This window comes from Brienomyrus brachyistius, chromosome 5 (assembly GCF_023856365.1).
Source record: "Brienomyrus brachyistius isolate T26 chromosome 5, BBRACH_0.4, whole genome shotgun sequence".
Taxonomy (NCBI): domain Eukaryota; kingdom Metazoa; phylum Chordata; class Actinopteri; order Osteoglossiformes; family Mormyridae; genus Brienomyrus; species Brienomyrus brachyistius.
In genome coordinates, this window is record NC_064537.1 from 8,039,255 (window position 1) to 8,058,962 (window position 19,708).

The 19,708-nt window shown below is 48.2% G+C and overlaps 2 protein-coding genes across 9 annotated transcripts in view; both read left to right on the top strand.

Annotated features, from left to right (window-relative positions):
• Positions 1-4,848: 4,848 nt before the first annotated feature.
• Positions 4,849-10,477, top strand: LOC125742202 (uncharacterized). 4 transcript variants are annotated; one of them, XR_007398045.1, is made up of 4 exons: positions 4,849-5,541; positions 7,078-7,421; positions 8,465-9,375; positions 9,471-10,477. XR_007398045.1 is itself a non-coding variant. In XM_049013987.1 (3 exons), the coding sequence occupies exons 1-3, from the start codon at positions 5,382-5,384 to the stop codon at positions 9,050-9,052; spliced, it is 1,092 nt and encodes a 363-aa protein (XP_048869944.1). In that variant the 5' UTR covers positions 4,849-5,381; the 3' UTR covers positions 9,053-10,477. The 4 variants fall into 4 exon arrangements, 1 of the variants encoding a protein (XP_048869944.1); XR_007398046.1 differs by having other exon boundaries at positions 9,566-10,477; XR_007398047.1 differs by having other exon boundaries at positions 8,465-9,280; positions 9,566-10,477.
• Positions 10,478-12,099: 1,622 nt separating this feature from the next.
• The window catches only part of LOC125742201 (myocardin-related transcription factor A-like), a 30,497-nt gene continuing 22,888 nt past the window's right edge, over positions 12,100-19,708 (top strand). For 2 of the 5 annotated variants that reach the window (XM_049013981.1, XM_049013982.1), the window contains exons 1-2: positions 12,100-12,457; positions 16,203-16,403. In XM_049013981.1, the coding sequence (XP_048869938.1) occupies positions 12,334-12,457; positions 16,203-16,403 (325 nt within the window). In that variant the 5' untranslated portion in view covers positions 12,100-12,333. Of the gene's footprint in view, positions 12,458-16,202; positions 16,404-18,535; positions 18,886-19,708 lie in introns of those variants that run through there. The other 3 variants (XM_049013979.1, XM_049013980.1, XM_049013983.1) reach the window with 2 other exon arrangements.

The following is a 19,708-nucleotide window of genomic DNA, read 5'->3' on the forward strand; positions in this document are numbered from 1 at the left end:
TATAGGGGATTGTTGGAGTACTGTCCGGGCAAAGCACCGGAATATCACAGAAGGTAGGGGAGCCATCCATCTTGCCTTAGCACTTACCCAATACGGTAGTGTTTCCCAGTCCGGTCCTCGGGGACCCGCAGATGGTCCACATTTTTGCTCCCTACCGGGAGCTGGGAAGGAGCAAAAATGTGAACTCTGGCAGGGAGCTCGGAGAGAGCAACAACGTGGACCGACTGTGGGACCCAGAGGACCAGGCTGGGAAACACTGCAGTACGGGATGAGTGTGAGCTTGGATCCTATCCCAGGATAAACAGGGCACGGGGCAGGGGACACCGTGGAAGGATGCTAATCCATTGCAGGGATCTTGGGACTTTTCACGGCAAAGCCGGGTGAAGCAGATAAGGTGAAAATATATATACATGCGACGTGAACTCTGTTTTTTATACTGTGTTTGTGGGGGCGTGCTGGTTTGCTGTGTAAATGTGAATTAGTCATTTCGCTGCATTATGGCTGCCTGTCAAAGTCTGATGACTCGTAGGCTCTCCCAGCATGAAGCGTCCCTCTGCAACCCTTGGTCGTGACAGCAAATGAATATGGAACGACCCACTAACCCCGTGTTGCAGTATGTGTCGCCTGCACTATTCCTACATTATTTGAGCATCCCTACCCAGTTCCCCCTCAATTCCTGACAACTGCTCATAAATTGGTGAGTGACAGGGGAGGGAGTACTTGGGAACCAATCAGCTTCAGCAGGACTGGTGCCCCCCCTAAGGCCCGCCCTTGTACACACCCTTGTCTGCTCCACCCCCGAAAAACAGCAAAGCAGGACAGAGGGAGTAGAGTGGGGGCTCGGCAGGACTCTGGTGCAGAAGCAGATAATCTGCACCACTCTGTTGTTGGTTCAAGGCGCTTATGTTCTTCCTGCCGCTGTGCTATGAGTTGTCATATGAGGTGATGTTTGGCACAGCAAGTTATGATTCTGTAAGTAATTGAAAGGTCATTGGTTCATATCCCAAGTTCGGCAGACTGATGGCACTTTCGGGCCCTTGCGCAAGGCCTTTAACTCCCAGCTGCTCTGGGGACTGTCTGACCCCGCTTTCTCATTTGTTCATCAATATAGATAGAGACGGTTGCTAAATAAATTGCGAAATTGACAGGACTCAAATGAACATTCAATATCTGATCGTCAGTCTCTCAGTTAAATTTACACCTCTAAATTTCACTGCGTAAAATGATCAATGCCACACATATACAATGTATAGCTGCTGTTCGTCTAAACAGACCACTGAGGACTTCATGCCTCCCATTTTCCTAATGACATACCACTGTCCTCAAAAGAGTCACCACCCTACCCTGGGTATGATCACATCATTGCTTGTGTGGATACAAACCACAGACTCACTGATTATTTACCTCTTAAGACTCCGGCTGTGAAAAGGGGATGTCAAACAGCAGAAAACAAAAACGTCATTGAGAAATGCCGTGGGATGTTTTCACCGCCATCCGTCTTCCAACCTCAGTAGGTATTCGCCTGCCAAACAGTCTGTATAACTGTTTGTTATATAACCCCATAATGCTTTTAAAGGGGTGGTGTTTAAATCCGTAGGACTGAGATTTTCATACATGTCCGGTAGGTTGTGGGTTCAAATCCCGGGGCTGGCTGAGCGGCCATATCATTGTTCGGCTAATGGGCAAAGGTCTTAACCCCAACTGCTACTGGGGTGTTGGATGCTGGCTGACTTTGCTCTCTGACCTTAAGCTTTCCTCGCTTGTATGTGACTTTAACTAAAACCATCCGACAGAGAAATAAATGTAACGTAACGTCCATCTGGATGAAATGCAGAGTCCATTTGCACCAGTCAGGACAGTCTGTTAGTGTCTGTCAGCCTGCGGGTGTGAAAAACGCCTTTGTGTTGCGTAACTCCACACGTACACTGAACAGACAGGCTCCCGTACTTTCGAACAGGGTGTTTGAATCAGATTTCACAGAGATGGTTAAAGCTGTCCTCCCGCAAATAGAGGCTTCAGTGACAGCTAAGAGGTGAAATCTCTGGATGTTGACACGGTTGCATTTGATGACCGATGTATTTAAATATCCGACTCCAGCTATAAAGCAACCTGTCTGGTAAACCACAGACAGGCGCCAGCACCACTTGCTAATAAGATCACGATCTAGGATTGACTTCAACACAGTTGCCACGGTTACTGATGCTGGCATATTAGCCATAACGGAATGGTGACTTTGTCCGGTTATGCCACCGCCCCCTTCGACAAGCCATGTCCGCTGCCTCATAAAGCTGACAGCTTCACAGCAACAGGGAGTAGGATTGGACATTTCCCCACGCCTCAATGGATGCTCCAAGCAATCCCTACAATCTGAACTTTTTAAAAGTAGGGCACAGTCTTTATTCAGCACTGTATATCTCAGAAGTGTTACATTATGATAACTGAACTACAGGGTTAGCATGGCGGTGAAGTGGTTCCCACTGTTGCCTCACCCCTCCGGGACCAGGGTTCGAGTCTCCGCCATGGCTCCATGTGTGTGGAGTTTGCATCTTCTCTCTATGACGTCATGGGGTTTCCTCTCGGTACTCTGTTCCCCCCCATACTGAGGTTAACTGGAGTAGCCAAATTGCCCATAGCTACCTGCAAATTGACCCTTAGCATCTCTGATAAAAATCAGGCATATTAGACTGTGTATCCAGCATCAGGCAAAAATAACCAGACATTTTTGCTTTTTTTTTCAAATAAACAACTTGTTTTTAATTGTTGAACCGAAAATACTATTAAATAAATTGTATGTTGCATGCTAAGCAGCCACTGGCAAGACTTACCGCAGGATTTCAAATCTGGGCACAAAATATAGCCAATCCTCATCTCTATTTGGAACAAATTAATTTATTTTCAATAGTTAACTCAGATACAGATACAATTAGACATTTTTCTATGAATTCGTTTTTGATTAAAAAATATAACACAGAAGTCATAGTCACCTTAGCAGTGTGCAGCTATCCGATCTCAAGATGGAGGAATGTAGCTCAAAGGCGCGTTAAAACACAAAATAATGAAATTATACATAACTATATTGAAACAGTTTTATATTGTGAAATCTAGAAAAATATGTGAAGCTGTAATGTGTATGCACGACATGGACATAGGTTACAGGTGTCTTGTTAAGCTTTGCACTGATGTAGCGGATATTGTTGCGTGCGTAACCTGTAATACATCTCAGTGTGAAAGTCGCAAAACCACCAGAATATTAATTTGTAGGGAATAGTTATGTCGCTCTGTGTAAACTAGAAATATGCCTAGTCATTTAATTAATTTATCATGACTGCTGCAGGAAAGGCAGGATAAACGCAAAAATATGTGTTGGGTGGATGGAAAATCTTCAGGCGATTTTCCCCCATTACATCGTCACATCAATCATCGTGATTAAGTTAAACTTTTTGTCATAACTTTTGTATTTTATTCGCGTACGCTAGGGACTCATGTCATAGTAAATATATGACTATACCTTGCTTCTAGCGAATAAGTCACTGCATTAATTATAGTGCTGTAGAAGACGATGCAATACGAATATATCTGCGCAAAGGCGCTCCTGTCAAAGATGAGTCATTTTCTCGGTTATTAATATAACTGTCTGGTTATTTTATAATTATATCCTCTAGTATACAAATGTAAGAGAACGTTTTTAACAGATATAATGACATTATAATTCATGATTTAGAGTGACCCATCGCGGTAGAAAATAGAAAATGCATGCTGTGGTCGAAAATTTTCAAGCAAGTTAATTCAGGCGAGATTAAATGCCAAAATGTTTCGTTATGATTTAACCAATCTGCTTAATCAGAAAGCAGAACACAGCTAGAATGTTTCGTGATTCTGTAATATTTAGTGAACAATATCAGCACAATTTTGAGAGTAGTGATTTTAACAAAAATTATGAGGTTGTATTGCTTTTTGGTTTGGTCTAACCATGACGATCCTTGCCGAAAACAATACGGATCAATATTCACTTCTGGTATGAATTCTTGGTCTTGATGTAGGCCTACTAGCTTGTCTGAATATGAACCTGGTTTTGCACATTCGTCATTTAAATAAAAATTACATAATGTACAAAAAATCGTTAACCACAGCCAAGGTACAGACTTCTAAAACTAGTGCTTTGTTTATTGCCGATTTCATATTATGGCTTTACGATATTATGCAACAAGATTAGTTAGAATCTATAGTGCCTAATAATTTTACCCTGATAGTTTTGTTTTCTGGCTGGCACTTTATAATCAACACCCTGGTCGGGTTCCCATATTTCTAATTGCAAAACAAAAATATCAAAGTGTCTTCCAACTTACAAAACCAGTATAACTGCAGATGCGGGGGGGCTACAAGCGACAAAGGCCTTCTGTTGCTTTGTTGAAATTGCACTGGAAGATTTATGCTTGGAGAACACAGCAGATGTGAGAGTTGCAGGTTTGAGAAAGCCTAAAGACAGAGTTACAACTGGCTAGATGCCGATGTGGTGCCGTACAATTTACTCACACCGCGCTTTAAGTAGGGAAAACAATTGCTGATACTCGCCTTGTTATTCAGTACGAAGTGCCTGTACTATGAAAAGCAAAATGATGATTTACAGGTACTGCGAACGGGCACACATCTAGCAGTGGTGAAAAGCCAGATTATTTTGCAGTTTACGTTTTATAGTTACATCGAGTTTTTCTATTTTTAAAAAATGTCCTATTATAGAAGAAAAACATAATTGTATTTATTTAATGTACCTTTAGATTTTTAGAAGATTACAATGGCTGCGATGGGTTGGCGCCCCAACCTAGGTTGTTCCCCCGCGACCCTGAATAAGACAAGCGGTTACAGAAAATGGCTGGATGGATGGATGGACTAATGGAAGATTACCGTGGGTCTTAATAAGCGTGCTTATTGTGCACTTATAGGAAATTCAAGCCAATGGCACCATTTTACCGACAGAAAACGTGTGGTTTCCTCTATAAATCCCAAATCACACTTAGGTCATCCCTTCGGCTAAACATAAAGTGAGCGGTGCAACTGTCGCGTCTGCGCGATGCGCCTGCGTCTGTGCAGGTCCTGCGCATTACGACAACCCCGAGAACGGCAGCGAATCCCTACCCAGAATTGCACGGCAGGGTTGCGCAGACACACTGCCCAAAGAGCGCAGCCATTATGCAGCTCCACAACCCGAGCTGCTAAGCTTCATTACATTCAGCAAACGAATAACACCACAAAAAAACACCCCTGGTAATCTCATTCCTGAAAATAACATACTATTTTCATGTTTGTGTGCTGGTGCAATGCATTGAAAAGATATTTATATACATTTATATAGATATCTGGTGTAAATGTAGAGTTTTAAAGGAATGAACGATAGCTCGGGGACTGAATTCTCCCTGGACGTCAAGGTATCCCCGCTGTGTGGCAAAGACTGCGAGCTTTCAGCAGAGCGCGATCCGTCTGTTCCCGGAGGAGCGGCGGGTCCTAAGGACAGGCAGCTGGCAAATCAGTGTCCCGTCCCCCTCCGTGAGTCGCGCCGCCGCCGCCCGCCGCTTGCGCGACCGATTCTCACTCTCCTGTCAGCAGACACATAGATCGCCGTTTTCTTTGTATCAAAGAAAGATGCCGCGTTGAATTTAAGTACATTATATTAGAAAACGTGATCAGAGGCCGGATTTCGTTTGATTTGTCCGTGAGTTTACTTTGTGTAGTTTATTAATTAAGGCTAATTACCTTATATACACAAAATGATACAATTGCATGAGCTCACATGCGCCTGAACCTTAAGCATTTTTCACCTCCATGGATGAGATGTCAGTCCATACTTGACAGATCCACATCGAGCAGGTTATGTCAGCTGTCAGACATTGTATTCACTGAGGTAAGTTGAGGCCTCTGAGCTTACAGCCTCAGTAAGCCTGCGCATTTAAGCACTACCAGAACACACTCTTACACTCCGAGGGCACTTGAAAGAAACCAGGTCAGTCAACTGATGTCTTTGGACTGTTGGCGGAAATTTCTGGAACATGTGGACAAGCTGCGCATACACCAAGTCAGGGCAGGGTTTTATTTGGCTTCCTTCAACCTTAAAGCTGGGAGACAACAGTTTCTATTGTTATTGGTAGTAATAGTATAGTAGTAGCAGTAGGCCTAGTAGCGTGCAGTAATAACACACATATTCAACTCAAAGAGTCGAGTATGTTATTGCCATGACTTGTGATATCAATGTTAAAGTTTGAGTTTGAGTTCACATTTGTCAGTGCAGTTGTACAGCAGTGAAATCACAAACAGTCACTTTCACTTCAGGCTGACGCCGGTCGTATGTGAATTTTCGATGCGGTATCCCAGCATCGTTGTATTTTAACAGGTTAATCCTCACCAGCTTGTTGGCCACCAGGACCACGATTGTTCCAGTCAGCTCCACCGGCCTGCCCCAGCTTGCGTTGCCTGGGTGACAGCTACACATGATTCTCCAGCTGTGTGCGTAGCACGTGCTAGAAGGGTTGATGTGTCTCTAAGATACAACCCTCTGCACCAGTTTTCACTAAATATTTCAAACCCCAGTATTTGATGATTAATAATCTGAAGAATTGCCTCTTCCTATTTCTGGGGTCCTGCTGTTTAAACTTTAAAGGAAGTAAATCATCAGTATAACATTACTTTTACCTTTTTTAGCAGTTACTTTTAGCTAACGTGACATGCATTTTTGGAGACAGCAGCACAAGCCAGTACCTGGAGCATTTGGGGGTTTACAGCATCACATGAGGATCGAATGGTGACATCACTCTGTTGACACTGGGATTTGAACCAACAACTTTTTAATCACAGACATAGTACCCTACCCCACTGAGCTACACACTGTCCCTGAAGGTTAAATTTGAGGGTTATGCATATTTCAAATAGGATGATTTTGTGATTAGTATCATACATAAAATCACCAGCTTCAGGTGTCGAGAGACTCGCGGCGATGCATGTCACATGGGCTACGCCATCTCTGACGCTGCAGTATATCAAACCACGGAGCGGTTTATGATGGAGTGACGTGGGTCCTTGCTTCTCCAGCCCCGACACTGGCAGTGATGCACAGCATGTCAGCCAGCGACAGCGAGATGATCCCCCGGTTCATCCTGCAGCCGCCAGTCGCCGAGATGCTCCCCGCCGCCGAGTTCACGCACGAGGCCATCGTGTGTCTGATGGAGGCCATGGGCCGCCGGCTGGACATGTACGGCTCGCGGGAGCGCGCCCGCCTCTTCCACAGCGTGCAGCAGGAGCTGGAGGCTCAGGGTCACTGCCTGCCTGTAGAGAGGATCCGCCGCAAGTGGAACAACCTCATCGTCACCTACAAGCGGGTCAAGGACAGGAGCCGTGAGACAGGCCAGGCCAAGACTTCCTGGGAGTATTACGAGGTGCGGCTGCCCCGTGCTAGTGCAAGGCCAGCAGGGGGCTCCAACTCCGGTCCCAGAGACCCCCAACCCTGCACACTTTTGGGTTTCCTCTCATTTAACACACCTCATACTACTTCTCTGCTAATTACCGGCCATCTCTTCAGCTGGATCAGGTGCGGTGGAGCAGGGAGAGAACTAAGGTGTGCAGGTCTGGGGTTCTGCAGGATTGGTGTTGGAAACACTTGGTCCGAGCTGTAAGCATGAGGGCGCTGTGAGAAGAATCTAGAATGTTCTGAAAAGCAACTCCCTATACTGAGTCTATTCCAGTATCACCTAAGGAACTTGGAAAACACAGCGATGCAGAAGTTCTCAAGGTTTCAATATATTGAACTTATTGTTCTATTTATGGTATACATACCATAAAAAAGACCAAGTCTAGATCGACTTGGTGAAGTACCATAGCCCGAGGATTCAGCTGGCTGCTGTAGCAGAATCCTCAGTGGTTCCCAGAATCCTCAGCGGTTCCCAGAATCCCCAGCGGTTCCCAGAATCCTCAGCGGTTCATACTCTGTTCTAGTTTTGTCATTCATCATGAACTAATTGCAGACACAGTTTAATAAGCAGTAGTGTTTTGTGTAAGAGTGTGTGACTACCCTTTACTGAAAGTTACTGATGTCATAAGCCGCAGCGTTTGGCGAATGCCATTAGCACTATCTCTGTAGATCTCATTGCTGCTGTTTTTGTCCTTCTGTTTCTTCATGTTTGGTTGCTGATAGTACCGGGACCTATATTCCTGGCTTGCCCAGATTTGGAAAAAGTATGCTAAGGATTAACAAGGTTACAGGTGTTGGTTATCACAAATGTAGCATGCAGAATTCTGGTCTTAGGAACAGCCTCACTGATTTAGGATCAGTAGTTAGGGTGAGTCATGCCATTCGAATCCTACTGAGCATGATTATCTGCAAGGCCTCTAAAGGTTTTATGATGTTGTGTTGACACTTCTATTCCCTGTTACTTCCTTCTCTTACTTCAACGCATCCCTCCATCTCTTTTCCCCTGAGCAGATGATGGACGCCATGTTGGGGAAGACCATCGGTGCCCACAGCAGTGCCCCTGCCTCGGTGACGCTGGTCGACATGGCGACTGTTGCCAAGGCCACTGCCACCACAGAACTCTCCTCATGCAGCAACATGGCCAACAAGCCCAGCTTGTTCCCCGGGGGGCTCATCGGCACATGTGCTCATGTCCCCTTGCAGGTGCAGCCGGTGATTCACGATGGTGCTGCCAGACCACCAGGCAATGCCGACGCCCTACAGCCACAGCTCGCGGCAGGACCCTGCCTTTCTCGTGCACGGCCCAGGCTGAGGGGCATGCCCCCCACCTCGACGGCGGCTGGATGCTTCTTGTCCCAGCAATATGGGCAGGCGGGAAATCGCACCACCCTGCTGAAGAATTTTCTTTTGGCCCAGAAGGAGCAGGGCCAGTTGGAGGAGGAGCAGCAGCGCAGGGTGGAGGCACGGGAGAAGAGGCGGGAGAAGAGGGTGGCCAGGATGGCAGATGCGCTGGGCCGCATGGCCGCAGCGCTGGACCTGGTGTCCTCAAAGCAGGATACAATCATTGCCCTCCTGCAGAGGCTGGCTGAGAAGCCATGATAGACCCTCACTGGACAGAGTGCAGAGGTGTGGCTTGTGATGTTCTGTGCCTTAGATATGGCTCCTACAGATGTTCTGTGATTTAGGTGCAGTTCCAACAAATGTTCTGTAACTTAAGTACGGTGCCTACAGATGTTCTGTGACTTAGGTATGGCTCCTCCAGATGTTCTGTGACTAACGGTGTGGTTCCTACAGATCTTATTTGCCTAGGGTGTAGTTCCTACAGAGGTTCTGCGGCTAATGGTATGGTTCCTCCTGATGTTCTGTGACTAACGGTGTGGTCCCTACAGATCTTATTTGCCTTGGGTGTAGTTCCTACAGAGGTTCTGTGGCTAACGGTATGGTTCCTCCTGATGTTCTGTGACTAACGGTGTGGTCCCTACAGATCTTATTTGCCTTGGGTGTAGTTCCTACAGAGGTTCTGCGGCTAACGGTATGGTTCCTCCTGATGTTCTGTGACTAACAGTGTGGTCCCTACAGATCTTATTTGCCTTGGGTGTAGTTCCTACAGAGGTTCTGCGGCTAACGGTATGGTTCCTCCTGATGTTCTGTGACTAACAGTGTGGTCCCTACAGATCTTATTTGCCTTGGGTGTAGTTCCTACAGAGGGTCTGCGGCTAACGGTATGGCTCCTCCTGAAGTTCTGTCTCTTAGGTAGGATACCCAGAGATGTTCCGTGCCGTAGGTGCAGTTGCGACAGATGTCCTGTGGCTTTGGCGTGGCGAGTACAGATGTTCATGCCATAGTTCTTTTGTGTAGGGGTACCTCACAGCCAGGCCTCATAAACCTAATAATCGGTTTGCGATGGGAGTCACACACCCCGTTTCTATGGCAACAAAAGTGACATTCTGTCTTAGGCTGGTATAACTTTCTATCAGGGAAGATGTGTCTCGTGTCCTGTCTCCTGTTACAAGGAGTCCAGCACGTCACACTTTTTGTTATAATGCTTGGGAATAATGGAAATATATAAAACCCCTTCAGTCAAAGGAGGCTGACGTGCAATTTCAATTATTTTTCTTCTCAAGCAAAAGTCATGTTTTTCAGTTTCTTTAACTTCTCGCACTCTCGTCTGCATAATCACATTACTGAGGTGTGAGTTGATTCTTTAACTGCATGCATTTATGGTCCCAAAGAATACACTACTTTAAAAAAAGTCTGAAAGTACTTAAAGTTGCAGTAGTGTCCGACTTATTGCCGATAGAGCATGTTAACTTGGCCATTTTGGATTTGTAACTGATTATGCTGAAAATGAAAGATACCTGTAAATGTGAGGTGACCAGCCTTCAAAAGACAGCAACAGAAATACAGGATTTGTTTAGCCAAGGTACGCTCTCTTAATATCTTTCAGTTCTGTCTGATACATGTTTGTTCTATAAGATAGGATGTGGTTGGTAAGATTGCTGAGTCTGTGTACAGTATGTACATTTAAACTTGTTAAACTTTTCAACATGTCTGTGGAGTAATTAAGAGATCCTGATACCACTTCTAGAAGCAGATTACACACACCGTATTTTAACACAGTTACAGCTTAACATAGCAAGATTAGAAATTTGAGATTTTTATTGCTTAGAAGGCTAAGATCAGGTCCAAATGCACCGCACTTAAACAGTGTGCCGCATCTTTATCTCTCACGTCATAGGATGTATCACAGATCAGGATTCACTTAGCTGTGGGGAAATATCAGATGGAGACCTTAATCACTAGGGGTATTGTCAGAGATATTGGTCCCCCCAGTACAGACCAATCCAGTTATTTTTCATTATTCAGGAGCGGCGGGTCCTAAGGACAGGCAGCTGGCAAATCAGTGCCCCGTCCCATGCCCCCCCCCCCCCCCGCCGCCGCCGCAGCCCGTTTACGGCCAGTGCTAATCGCTAAAGATTTTTTTCCCCCAGTAATACACAAGTCATACATAATTCAGTAAATGACTTTCTGGAAGGGATTTTCCCATAATTTGCTACGCAAATGACTGCGGAATGGATTATAGATTCACATCATAACAAAATCACAGTACTTCCAAACAACTTGCTTTCAAATGGGCTTTGCTCTATATAAAATATACTGAGAATTATACATGGGGAGAGAGGATATGACGAAGGTGGAAAATTGTACGCATATTGAGTCAGTCTTTGTCACAAGAGGACGGATTTAGGTCACCCCATCAGTACAATCTAAAATGGAGAAAATAAGAAAAGGTATACTGCGATCCAATTTGCGACCGAGTTGTATATCACGTGTACAGCTACAACAACCTCACATCAACTCATATGTGCCAGAAATAATCTATACATATTACTCACGGGCAGCACAATGAGCATTAAGTATTTTCGCAATAATACATTTGGCTTGGCTTCAGACTACACTGTACTAAAGTGTCTACTAAGGAAGTGATGTGATAAATGAGATCGAAAACCACGATTGGGAGACATGATAATAGACCCACGACGTAAGGCTTACGATACCAACAAAATAACCAACGGGATGTGAACTGGTAACTCACTATGATACAACATGCATACATTTTAAAACTTTGTTTGTATCATCTGTATATTTGGTCGGTTGTGTCATCTACATGTCTGCTATTGAGTATCGCCTGTTGTTACACTCCGCAGGGAGCACTACGCTTTTTGTCCACTAGGGGAGGTTCTGCTCAAAATAATATCTACGCTTCACATAAAGGTGAGAACTGTTGATTCGAGCGGGTGTAGGGAGTAATGGCGGACAATGCTAGCTCGATATAAAACATACACGTTCTTGTGATTTCAATCGTTTTACTCCGCACATAAGCCTCTTTTGTAACGTTAGATAATAATCAGGACCAAAAGACCCCGTTTGAAAATTTAGAACTGGTGCACGTACCATCGGCGATAAAACCACAACATACTGATTGGTTTACACCTTGACATCATATTTTACTGTTATTGGACCGTTACGACCGGATGGATCACGATGGAACCTGATTGGGTTATATTTCCATCAATCAAGTAGAACCCAATCGCTGGCGACCGACTTGCAGCCGGAAGAAACCGGAGCAGAATGGAAGTGGGAGGGGTTTCAGGCTGAAGTTTTTTGGACATCGGAAGCGAGTTTTGCTGGGTTGCTGATGCCGACAATTGAACGTTAAAGCACGTTAACAGATAACAGTGGATATTAACTGATTGATCCCGTACGCTGGTGAATCGGCGGAACGTGATGGGATGCGTGTGCTCGTAACCGTTTCCTTCCCTGTTTTTTGAACGGCTGCTGGCAGCTTACATGTGTTTTTCGTGGCGCCGGCGAGGCGTATGTCTGGCTGTAGCTTAAAAAATAATACTAATATCCGCGGAGAGAAAAGGCGACCGCCGCGTTTGGTGAGCGGCCGTGGGGCAGCGTGCTGGATACAGCGACCGCCGCCGCCCAAGCGTCCAGGTGAGTTTGTCTGTCATGCGGCTTTGACAGCTCGTTTAGTCCGGCTGAAGGCACCGGTCGGTTCACCTCGACCAGGGGAATAGGGGCGACCACCTCGTTCCCAGACCGTGTAACCGCATGTGCAGACTTTCTGGGAGTCTACAGGACAGCTGACAGGCTGGTTTGTTAAAACCAGGGTCTCCTAGGTTTGTCACACCCGGGCTGACTGGTTTGCTTTGGCTCGCAGCTGTTTTCGCTGAGGGTGAAAAATTTGGGTCGCGTCCCCGTTCCGGCGTCACACACTCGCAGTTTTTTTTAATCCTCTCACACAAACACCTACTTGCTCAAAAGCCCCCCCCCCTTCAAATGAGCTCCAGCCCTGTTTTATTTTTCACATTTTTTTTCGCCAGCTGCAGTTGGCCACCGCGAGCTTCGCACTCAAAACCCGGTAGCTAAGCGGCGTGGTCGAGCGCGTGGGACCGGAGCCCCTGCAGAAAGGTGCGTTTCTATGAAAATCAAAGCATGGCAAAAAAAAGAATGAAGCCCACTAACGGAGCCTGCTTATACAACGGGCCCCCCTCGGTGGCATGAAAACGGGTACTGTGATGAATGCCGAGTGATGCTGCGGGGCCGGAATGAGGAAGCCGTGAGGGGGTTGCGGGTTTATATACGACTGCATCACAACGTTCTGCTATTTCCTTCTTAACATTTTTTTAAAGCAGTCCTGTCAGATCTTGATGCACGATGAAGGATAGGTATGAATAATAACCAATTATATATAAGTAATGCTTATATATACAGTAAACCATTTTCTGCTCAGTTGCGTTTTCAGACATTTCCCCACAGTCTTGAAGGTTTTAACGGTCAGCATTTACTGACTTGGCAGCAGCCCTGTGTGGCTGAATGGGAGTCCTTCTTCCCCCAAGGAGTGATGTACTTCCTGGACGTGTGGTTTGGGCTTTGGGTTTAGTTTCGAGTCTGCACTCCTTCATAACATACCGTCATGTTCTTAAATTGTTCTCACATTTGTTTTCTTCCCTCGCTATCAGTGGTTCGTTTCTTTTTTGTTTTTGTTTTTTTTTTTTTTGCTGGAATGGAAATGTTAAGCCATTATCTCTTCATTGAATTATGTAAGTAATAGTCACCTTTCACTGTTTCTCTCAGTGACTCCAATAATAAGATAAAACTGCATTTCTCCGCTGCCTGACATCTGTATTAGCTGCACTTGATAGCTCAACGTGTTAACTGAGTAAATATTAGCCACTTTTAAAGGGTCCTCCTGTGGGCCAAGACAGCCGTTACAAACCACAACTCGCCAATGTGCCCAGACATGCAAGGGCACGCAGGAAAGAATGCCTGCAAGACCGCAATCTCTGCTTTCTAAGAATCGCGGGGCACTTTCCTCCACAAACGTTTTCTGCTGGTTTTCAGTAACCTGTCTGCCCAGCTCGAGCCAAGTCTCTTGTACCTGGGGGTATGAGGATAATTCCAGGCAGTGGAGATTTTAACCACCAATAAAATCATACATTTTTCTGGGCGGCGGTGCTGTTGGTCACAAACAATCGCTACACTTTTGAGTGGGGCCCCTGGTTGCAGGGTCTTAGCGTGATGTGTGCGAGGTATCATGCCATCATTCCTGTCTGAGGACAGCTGCCTGGTGCACATTTCCTCTAGTACTGGTCGTAGACCTCCCCCCCGACCCCTCATCCGGCCTCCATGTTTTTGTCTCCCTGTGCTGTTTTCACTTCTGTTTCCACACAGGAAAAAAATGACTCTGGGGATCTTTTTGTAGTGAAGGTCACTCATGGTGGGGCGGAGACTTTGAATATGTGTGACTGAAGTTGTGGGGTGGGTGGAGCTTGGAGGGTGGGCGGAGCTTGGAGGGTGGGTGGAGCTTGGAGGGTGGGCGGAGCCCGGCGTTCAGTTACAGGTGATCTTGCAGTCCAGTCGCCTCATTGACTGTATTTGTGCGGTGAGGCATTAGCTGGTGAGGTCAGCGGTTTGGGGGTAGAAGTGACTCCATCCGTTTTGTCCTTCCAGTTTCCATGCGGCATCTCTGGTAATGTGATGTGGCGAGAAATGAGGGAACGGTGTCAAGCCAATTGGTTAGTCGGCAGTTAGGAAACTGAGAATGTCCTTGTAATGTGTTCCGGGGTATTCACGGGGGGGATGACAGTCCTGGGGGGAATCCTGAGAGCAGGCAGAAGAGGGTAGTCTGTGGTGTACGGTCAGAGTGGGACAGCTTTGAGCAAAGCGCTTTCCCAGCCAGGAAATGTGTCAGTGCTGGAGAATGGGGCCCCACCCAGGCCGGTGCACACCCTCGTCCTGCGGCCCAGAGTGTCACCCGAGCCTGTGTGGTCACCCCAACCCAGATGGAAAGCCAACCTCAGGGTGTCACTCACAGGCCATCCCGGCCCTACCCACAGCGGTCAGGCCTGGGCTGGGATCCGCACCCGTGGCTCCACATGGCACCCAGACGGCTTCTGTTCCGGACCCCCAGCTCTTCCCCTGGCTCCTCCCCAGCCTTGGCTGTGGTCGATGAGTTTTCAATGCGAGTTTTTGTTTTATGACACACTCCTGTGGGTTGTCTCTGCTGGGAGGGGGTCAGAGCTATTATATCGGTCAATAACTTTATTGCTCCAGTCTCTGATTGTCTCTAATGTTGATCCCATGCTTGAGTAGGTGGGAGGGAGGTAAACTCATAACAGCCTTCAACAGAATGGGTACCAGCTAAAAAGACCTTCAGAGCTGATCATTATTTCTACCACGAGGCTTAGATTTTCCAGCGCTGACGCTCTTAAGGGATCCAATCACCGCCCCCCCCCCGGATGGCAGCCCATGACTGTTCCCAGCGGGGATCATTTTGGAGCAGCGCTGTGCCTCGGGCATGGGTGGTGGGTGCCTTCAGAGCCAGCCAGTGAGCTCCTTGTGCAGCTGCTAGCGCTGCGGACTCGTCTGGATCCCTCTGTGATAATGAGTCCTGTACTGGTGATTGGTTTTGGTCTACTTCTCACTGCGCGGCAGGGCCCGGCGGTAACTCGCCACGCATGTGCCGTTTAAACCCATGTGCCGGCGCTCGACATGGGTCTGGTTCAGCTATGGCTGCGTCGTCATGGAGACAGCCCGGTCGCTTAGCAGCCGCCTGTCCCCGTTACCCCGTTAAGAGCGTGTGGGCGTCGGCACGTGGGCGTTAGCTTTCATGGACTCGCTGCACTGCGCTGACTTGTCGGGCAGGATGCTGTGTTTATGTGCATGTGGGTCGGTGGGCATGACTGAGCCCTCTTTTGCCCCCTGGCTGGAGCGGGAGGTTCTGCCTCTCACCTCTACCAGTGTGCTGCAGGTCCCCAGTCCCAGTGGGTCCTGTCACTCATCACTGGAATTTATGTCCGATAATGTGGGGATCCAGGTTTCTTATGTATTAGCAGTGTGTAAAAATACAGCATCTCCCCATATTAGCATGCTGTATGGGTCATACTGTGCCTGTGATCAGAAGGTTGTTGGTTCAAATCCAAGGGTCGGTAAAGTAATTTCACCATTGGTCTCCTGATCAAGGCCCTTAACCCTTAATAAAAGCTTTTTATTCTGGTGATCGACAGTGGTTGCTCCTTCCCTCTTAGACCCAGTGACAAGTCAGGTGCCTAAACTGCTGTCCCCCAATAGTCTGTAGTTCTTCTGCTGCCTGTTTATTTTATTATGAATAGTGCGCTTTGACAATACTTACTTCTATTTAATTAAAGAGTCGTTCTTTCTTTCTGCTCGCCCCCAGGCGTGCCTATCACCTGCCCCCTCGCCCTGGCGGTGCAGGAGCCACCCAATGGGCCGGAGCGGATCCCCGGCGATGCGGAGGTCGCCGTGGCGCCCGGCTCCGCCTCCAGCCCCCAGAGCGAAGCGGTGGCTAATGAACTGCAGGAGCTTTCGCTGCAGCCCAACGCAGCTCTGCTGCTCCCCCTGCAGGAGAGGAAGAATGGTCAGTACTCCCTCTGTCTCTGTCCTCTTCTCTCTGCCCCCCTCTCCCCCCCCTTTGTACCCCCTCATCCCACCCCCCCTTTGTCCCCTCTGTCTCTGCCCACTCCTTGTCCCCCCTCACTTTGTCCCCTCTCTCTCTGTTTTTTTCCAGTCACTCTATCCCCCCCTCGCTCTCTGTCCCTGTCACCCCCCCCCCCTCTTTGTCTCTGTCCCCCTCTCCCTCTCTGTCCCTGATATGATCTCTCTGGAAACTTTTGTACCCTGGGACAGTCAATGGACAGTTTTTTTTTTTTTATCATCTGATGATTAATGCCCACTTTGTTAATTCATTGAGGTAAAACATCACTGGACCTTTTTTTCCACCATTATAACATTTGACCTTATTTTTTAGGTGAATTTTGAAGTTTTCCTTGGCGAAATTCATATGCACCTTGCAGCTCAAATGAGGAAGCGTGAACACTGATCTCAGGACTTCAACGCATTGTTGTCTGACTGTGGCAGTCTCACCCACGCTTTCAAAGCAACATCTCTCGGTGTTGAGGGCATTAGTGCGGTGGCGGTTATCAGGGAAAAACCAAAGGGAACCAGAACTATTTCTGCTTATGTCCCTCGAACGAATTGGGAAAGTTAGCCAAGAGAATAATAAGTAATGGAGGCAGCGTGTGGTTCAGAGAGTTAGGACGCTGTCCCTGTGATCAGAAGGTCATTGGTTCAAATTCCAGATTTATCCAAGTGATGTTACTATTGGTCTCCCAAACAAGGCCTCTAACCCCAAATGCTCCAATGACCGTCTTACGCTGCCTTCATAATTGTCCAGCGCTTTGCATAATAAAGAAATAGTGTTTGTGAATTAGAGCTGTGTGAGTTTGGGTTAGTATTTCTGAGAGAGGCTTAGCCAAATATAGTGAGGTATACATGGTGGACTGTCGTTTACACCAAAAAACGCAACAAATTAGACCTCAGTAGATGATCAGGCGGACTTTTAGTGTAACTGTGAGTCATTTATGGTGCCCCGGTTACTTGGTGTGTATGAGGTGTTATTTGTATTTGGTGTTGAAAGCAGGTCTGATGTGACCAAAGGTGAGGTTTAGATAGGAGGGTGTGTCGCGGAGCTGGAACCCACATGCGATCCAATTCTCGTCATGGCTGACCGCTCTGTGGTATCAGACACTATAAATATGCAGATTACAGAACTGGGGTAGTACTGGAGAAAACAGCACACTGGGGTGTGAAGTTAGGGTGGAGGCGGCAGTAACGCGGCAGCATGTATGGGTGGAGGGGGGGACGGCAAAAGGTCAGGGCATGTTCTGAGGAAGTGAAGACCTGAAGGAGTGTGGGTGGGGGTTGTCGGGTGGAGGGGCTGGGCTCACAGTCCAGAGTCCATGCTCCGGCTCAGAAGAAACGGGAGGTTGAGTCTGGGAGTGAGAGGAGCTTGGAGGTAGGGATGGAGTGAGGAAGGGTGGTGGCGGATGGGTGGTGACGGAGCCTGGCGTGGGGAGCAGGCGAATGAGGGGAGGCGGAGCCAGCGTGTAGCTCTGAGGCTGGGGGGGGCCATGGCAGCCGCTTTCCATCCTCCTCTGCTGCTTCTTGCTCCTATTCTCTCCCCAGGCGACAGGCACGTCCCAGCAGGTTCTGCGTACTACGCCATGAGAGAACCCAGCCTTAATGTCATGCTCTGCTCGGTTCTGGAATCTGCAACCTTCTCGGTCCATCAACGCCCGATGCAGAAACTTCTAGCAGAGTTGCTCGGCCCTGAGGGATGTGGCAGGATGTGTGCGTAGCCCCATGTGATGCCATGCAACTTGGGGGGCGGGAGACGACTCTGAAACTGTCCCTCAGGGGCTTGATGCTCCCTTGCGCGAGAGGGAATGAGAACACGTTTGCACGCCTGCCTGCCTGTCACAGCCTGTTTGTGGGTTAGCGCGAGCCATGGGAGGCGGAGAGTCAGATTTAAGAAAAGATTAAGCGAGGGTGGATGGGCGGGGCCTGACGCCTGGGGATTGTCGGCAAGAAAGGGTTGCATAACCGGGGCTGGGCCGTCACTGTTTGGGGGGGGCAGAGCTCGCCCTGGAATGTGGTAAAATCCCACAGCTCCTGGGTAGCCTTCCTGAAGGGCTGGAGGGCACGGGTGGGGGGAGTTCCTGCTGGGGGAGTTCCTGCTGGGGGAGGGCCCGCGGTCGGAGCCCATGTCAGCGGCTCCTGTGGTCTCCCAGTTGGGAGGAGGCGGAGAGTCAGAGGAGTTTCTGGGGCTAAAGGAAAGGCAGGCAGAACCGTTTTCAACCGAGGAGCAAATACAGGGGAAATGCTGAGGGAGGCGGTGAGGAGCGTCTGTGCAGTCGGGAAGCGCACAGGGCCGGGGCACCGGCGACTCTGCTGAGCACCGTAGGGACGGCACTGCAGCCCCCGCTCGCGTGAGTGCTCCTCTGACCCCGTCCGGCCGCTGTGCATGGAGGAGAGGCTGACACCCATGGCCATTCACTCAGGTATGGTGCCTCTTTTCTCCCGCCTGTGTTTTCCACTCGATGATCTCCAGTCGCGCCAGAGGTCACCAGAGCGCATGCGTAGTGATGGTCAGCCTTTTTTCGGGGGTGGGGGGTGACACTGGAGCGTAAGAAGCTCCCCCCTTTACAACCACATCTCAGTGCCAGAGAGTCTCGATGGATGGATGCATGAATGGATGGAAAGTTTATCTGAGAAATGGGGCGACTTCTCACCCACAGTCCTCCCCTTGGTCCGTCTCCCTTGCTCAGCCTGACTGGGACAGAGGCACAGAGTTCTGCCTTCAGGTGTTCATGCAGGACCCCCCCCCTGGCCCGGTGTCCTGGGAGGGCGTGGCTTGAGAGACAGACTGATGCATTCCTGCATGATTAAAGCTCTTTACCATGCAGGACTGCACAAGCAGGCACGCATTCCTGCTGCATTCCCTGCACGCTCACTGTGCTCTTCCTTATGCATTCATATGATCTAGGATGTTTGTGTGCATGCTTGTGCACACAGGTGTATGGAAAACAAATAGTCACACCGTAGCATATATACTGTATATATAGGACATGTATGTAGCATATGTATGATTCCTTCAGGACACTACTGCCTGGGAGATCGATGGATGTTTGAGTGGATGGATGTATGGATGGATGGATGGATAGCCTAACTGGTGTCGCAATACTAATAGCATCATTGCTTGAAACGCTACATGCATCCCTACTTGTGTCGGCAGGCCCGCAGCTGGACAGGCAAGGCGTGGCACACGGTACTGCAGTAACAGGCAGGCCTGTGCGCCATGCAGAGCGCAGGCAGATGTTCAGG

Coding starts and splice junctions, on each gene's coding strand:
- LOC125742202 (XM_049013987.1), top strand. CDS start 5,382: ATGAACGATAGCTCGGGGACTGAATTCTCCCTGGACGTCAAGGTATCC. Junction 5,542..7,077: donor TCAGTGTCCCGTCCCCCTCC/GTGAGTCGCGCC, acceptor TTGCTTCTCCAG/CCCCGACACTGGCAGTGATG. Junction 7,422..8,464: donor CTTCCTGGGAGTATTACGAG/GTGCGGCTGCCC, acceptor TCCCCTGAGCAG/ATGATGGACGCCATGTTGGG.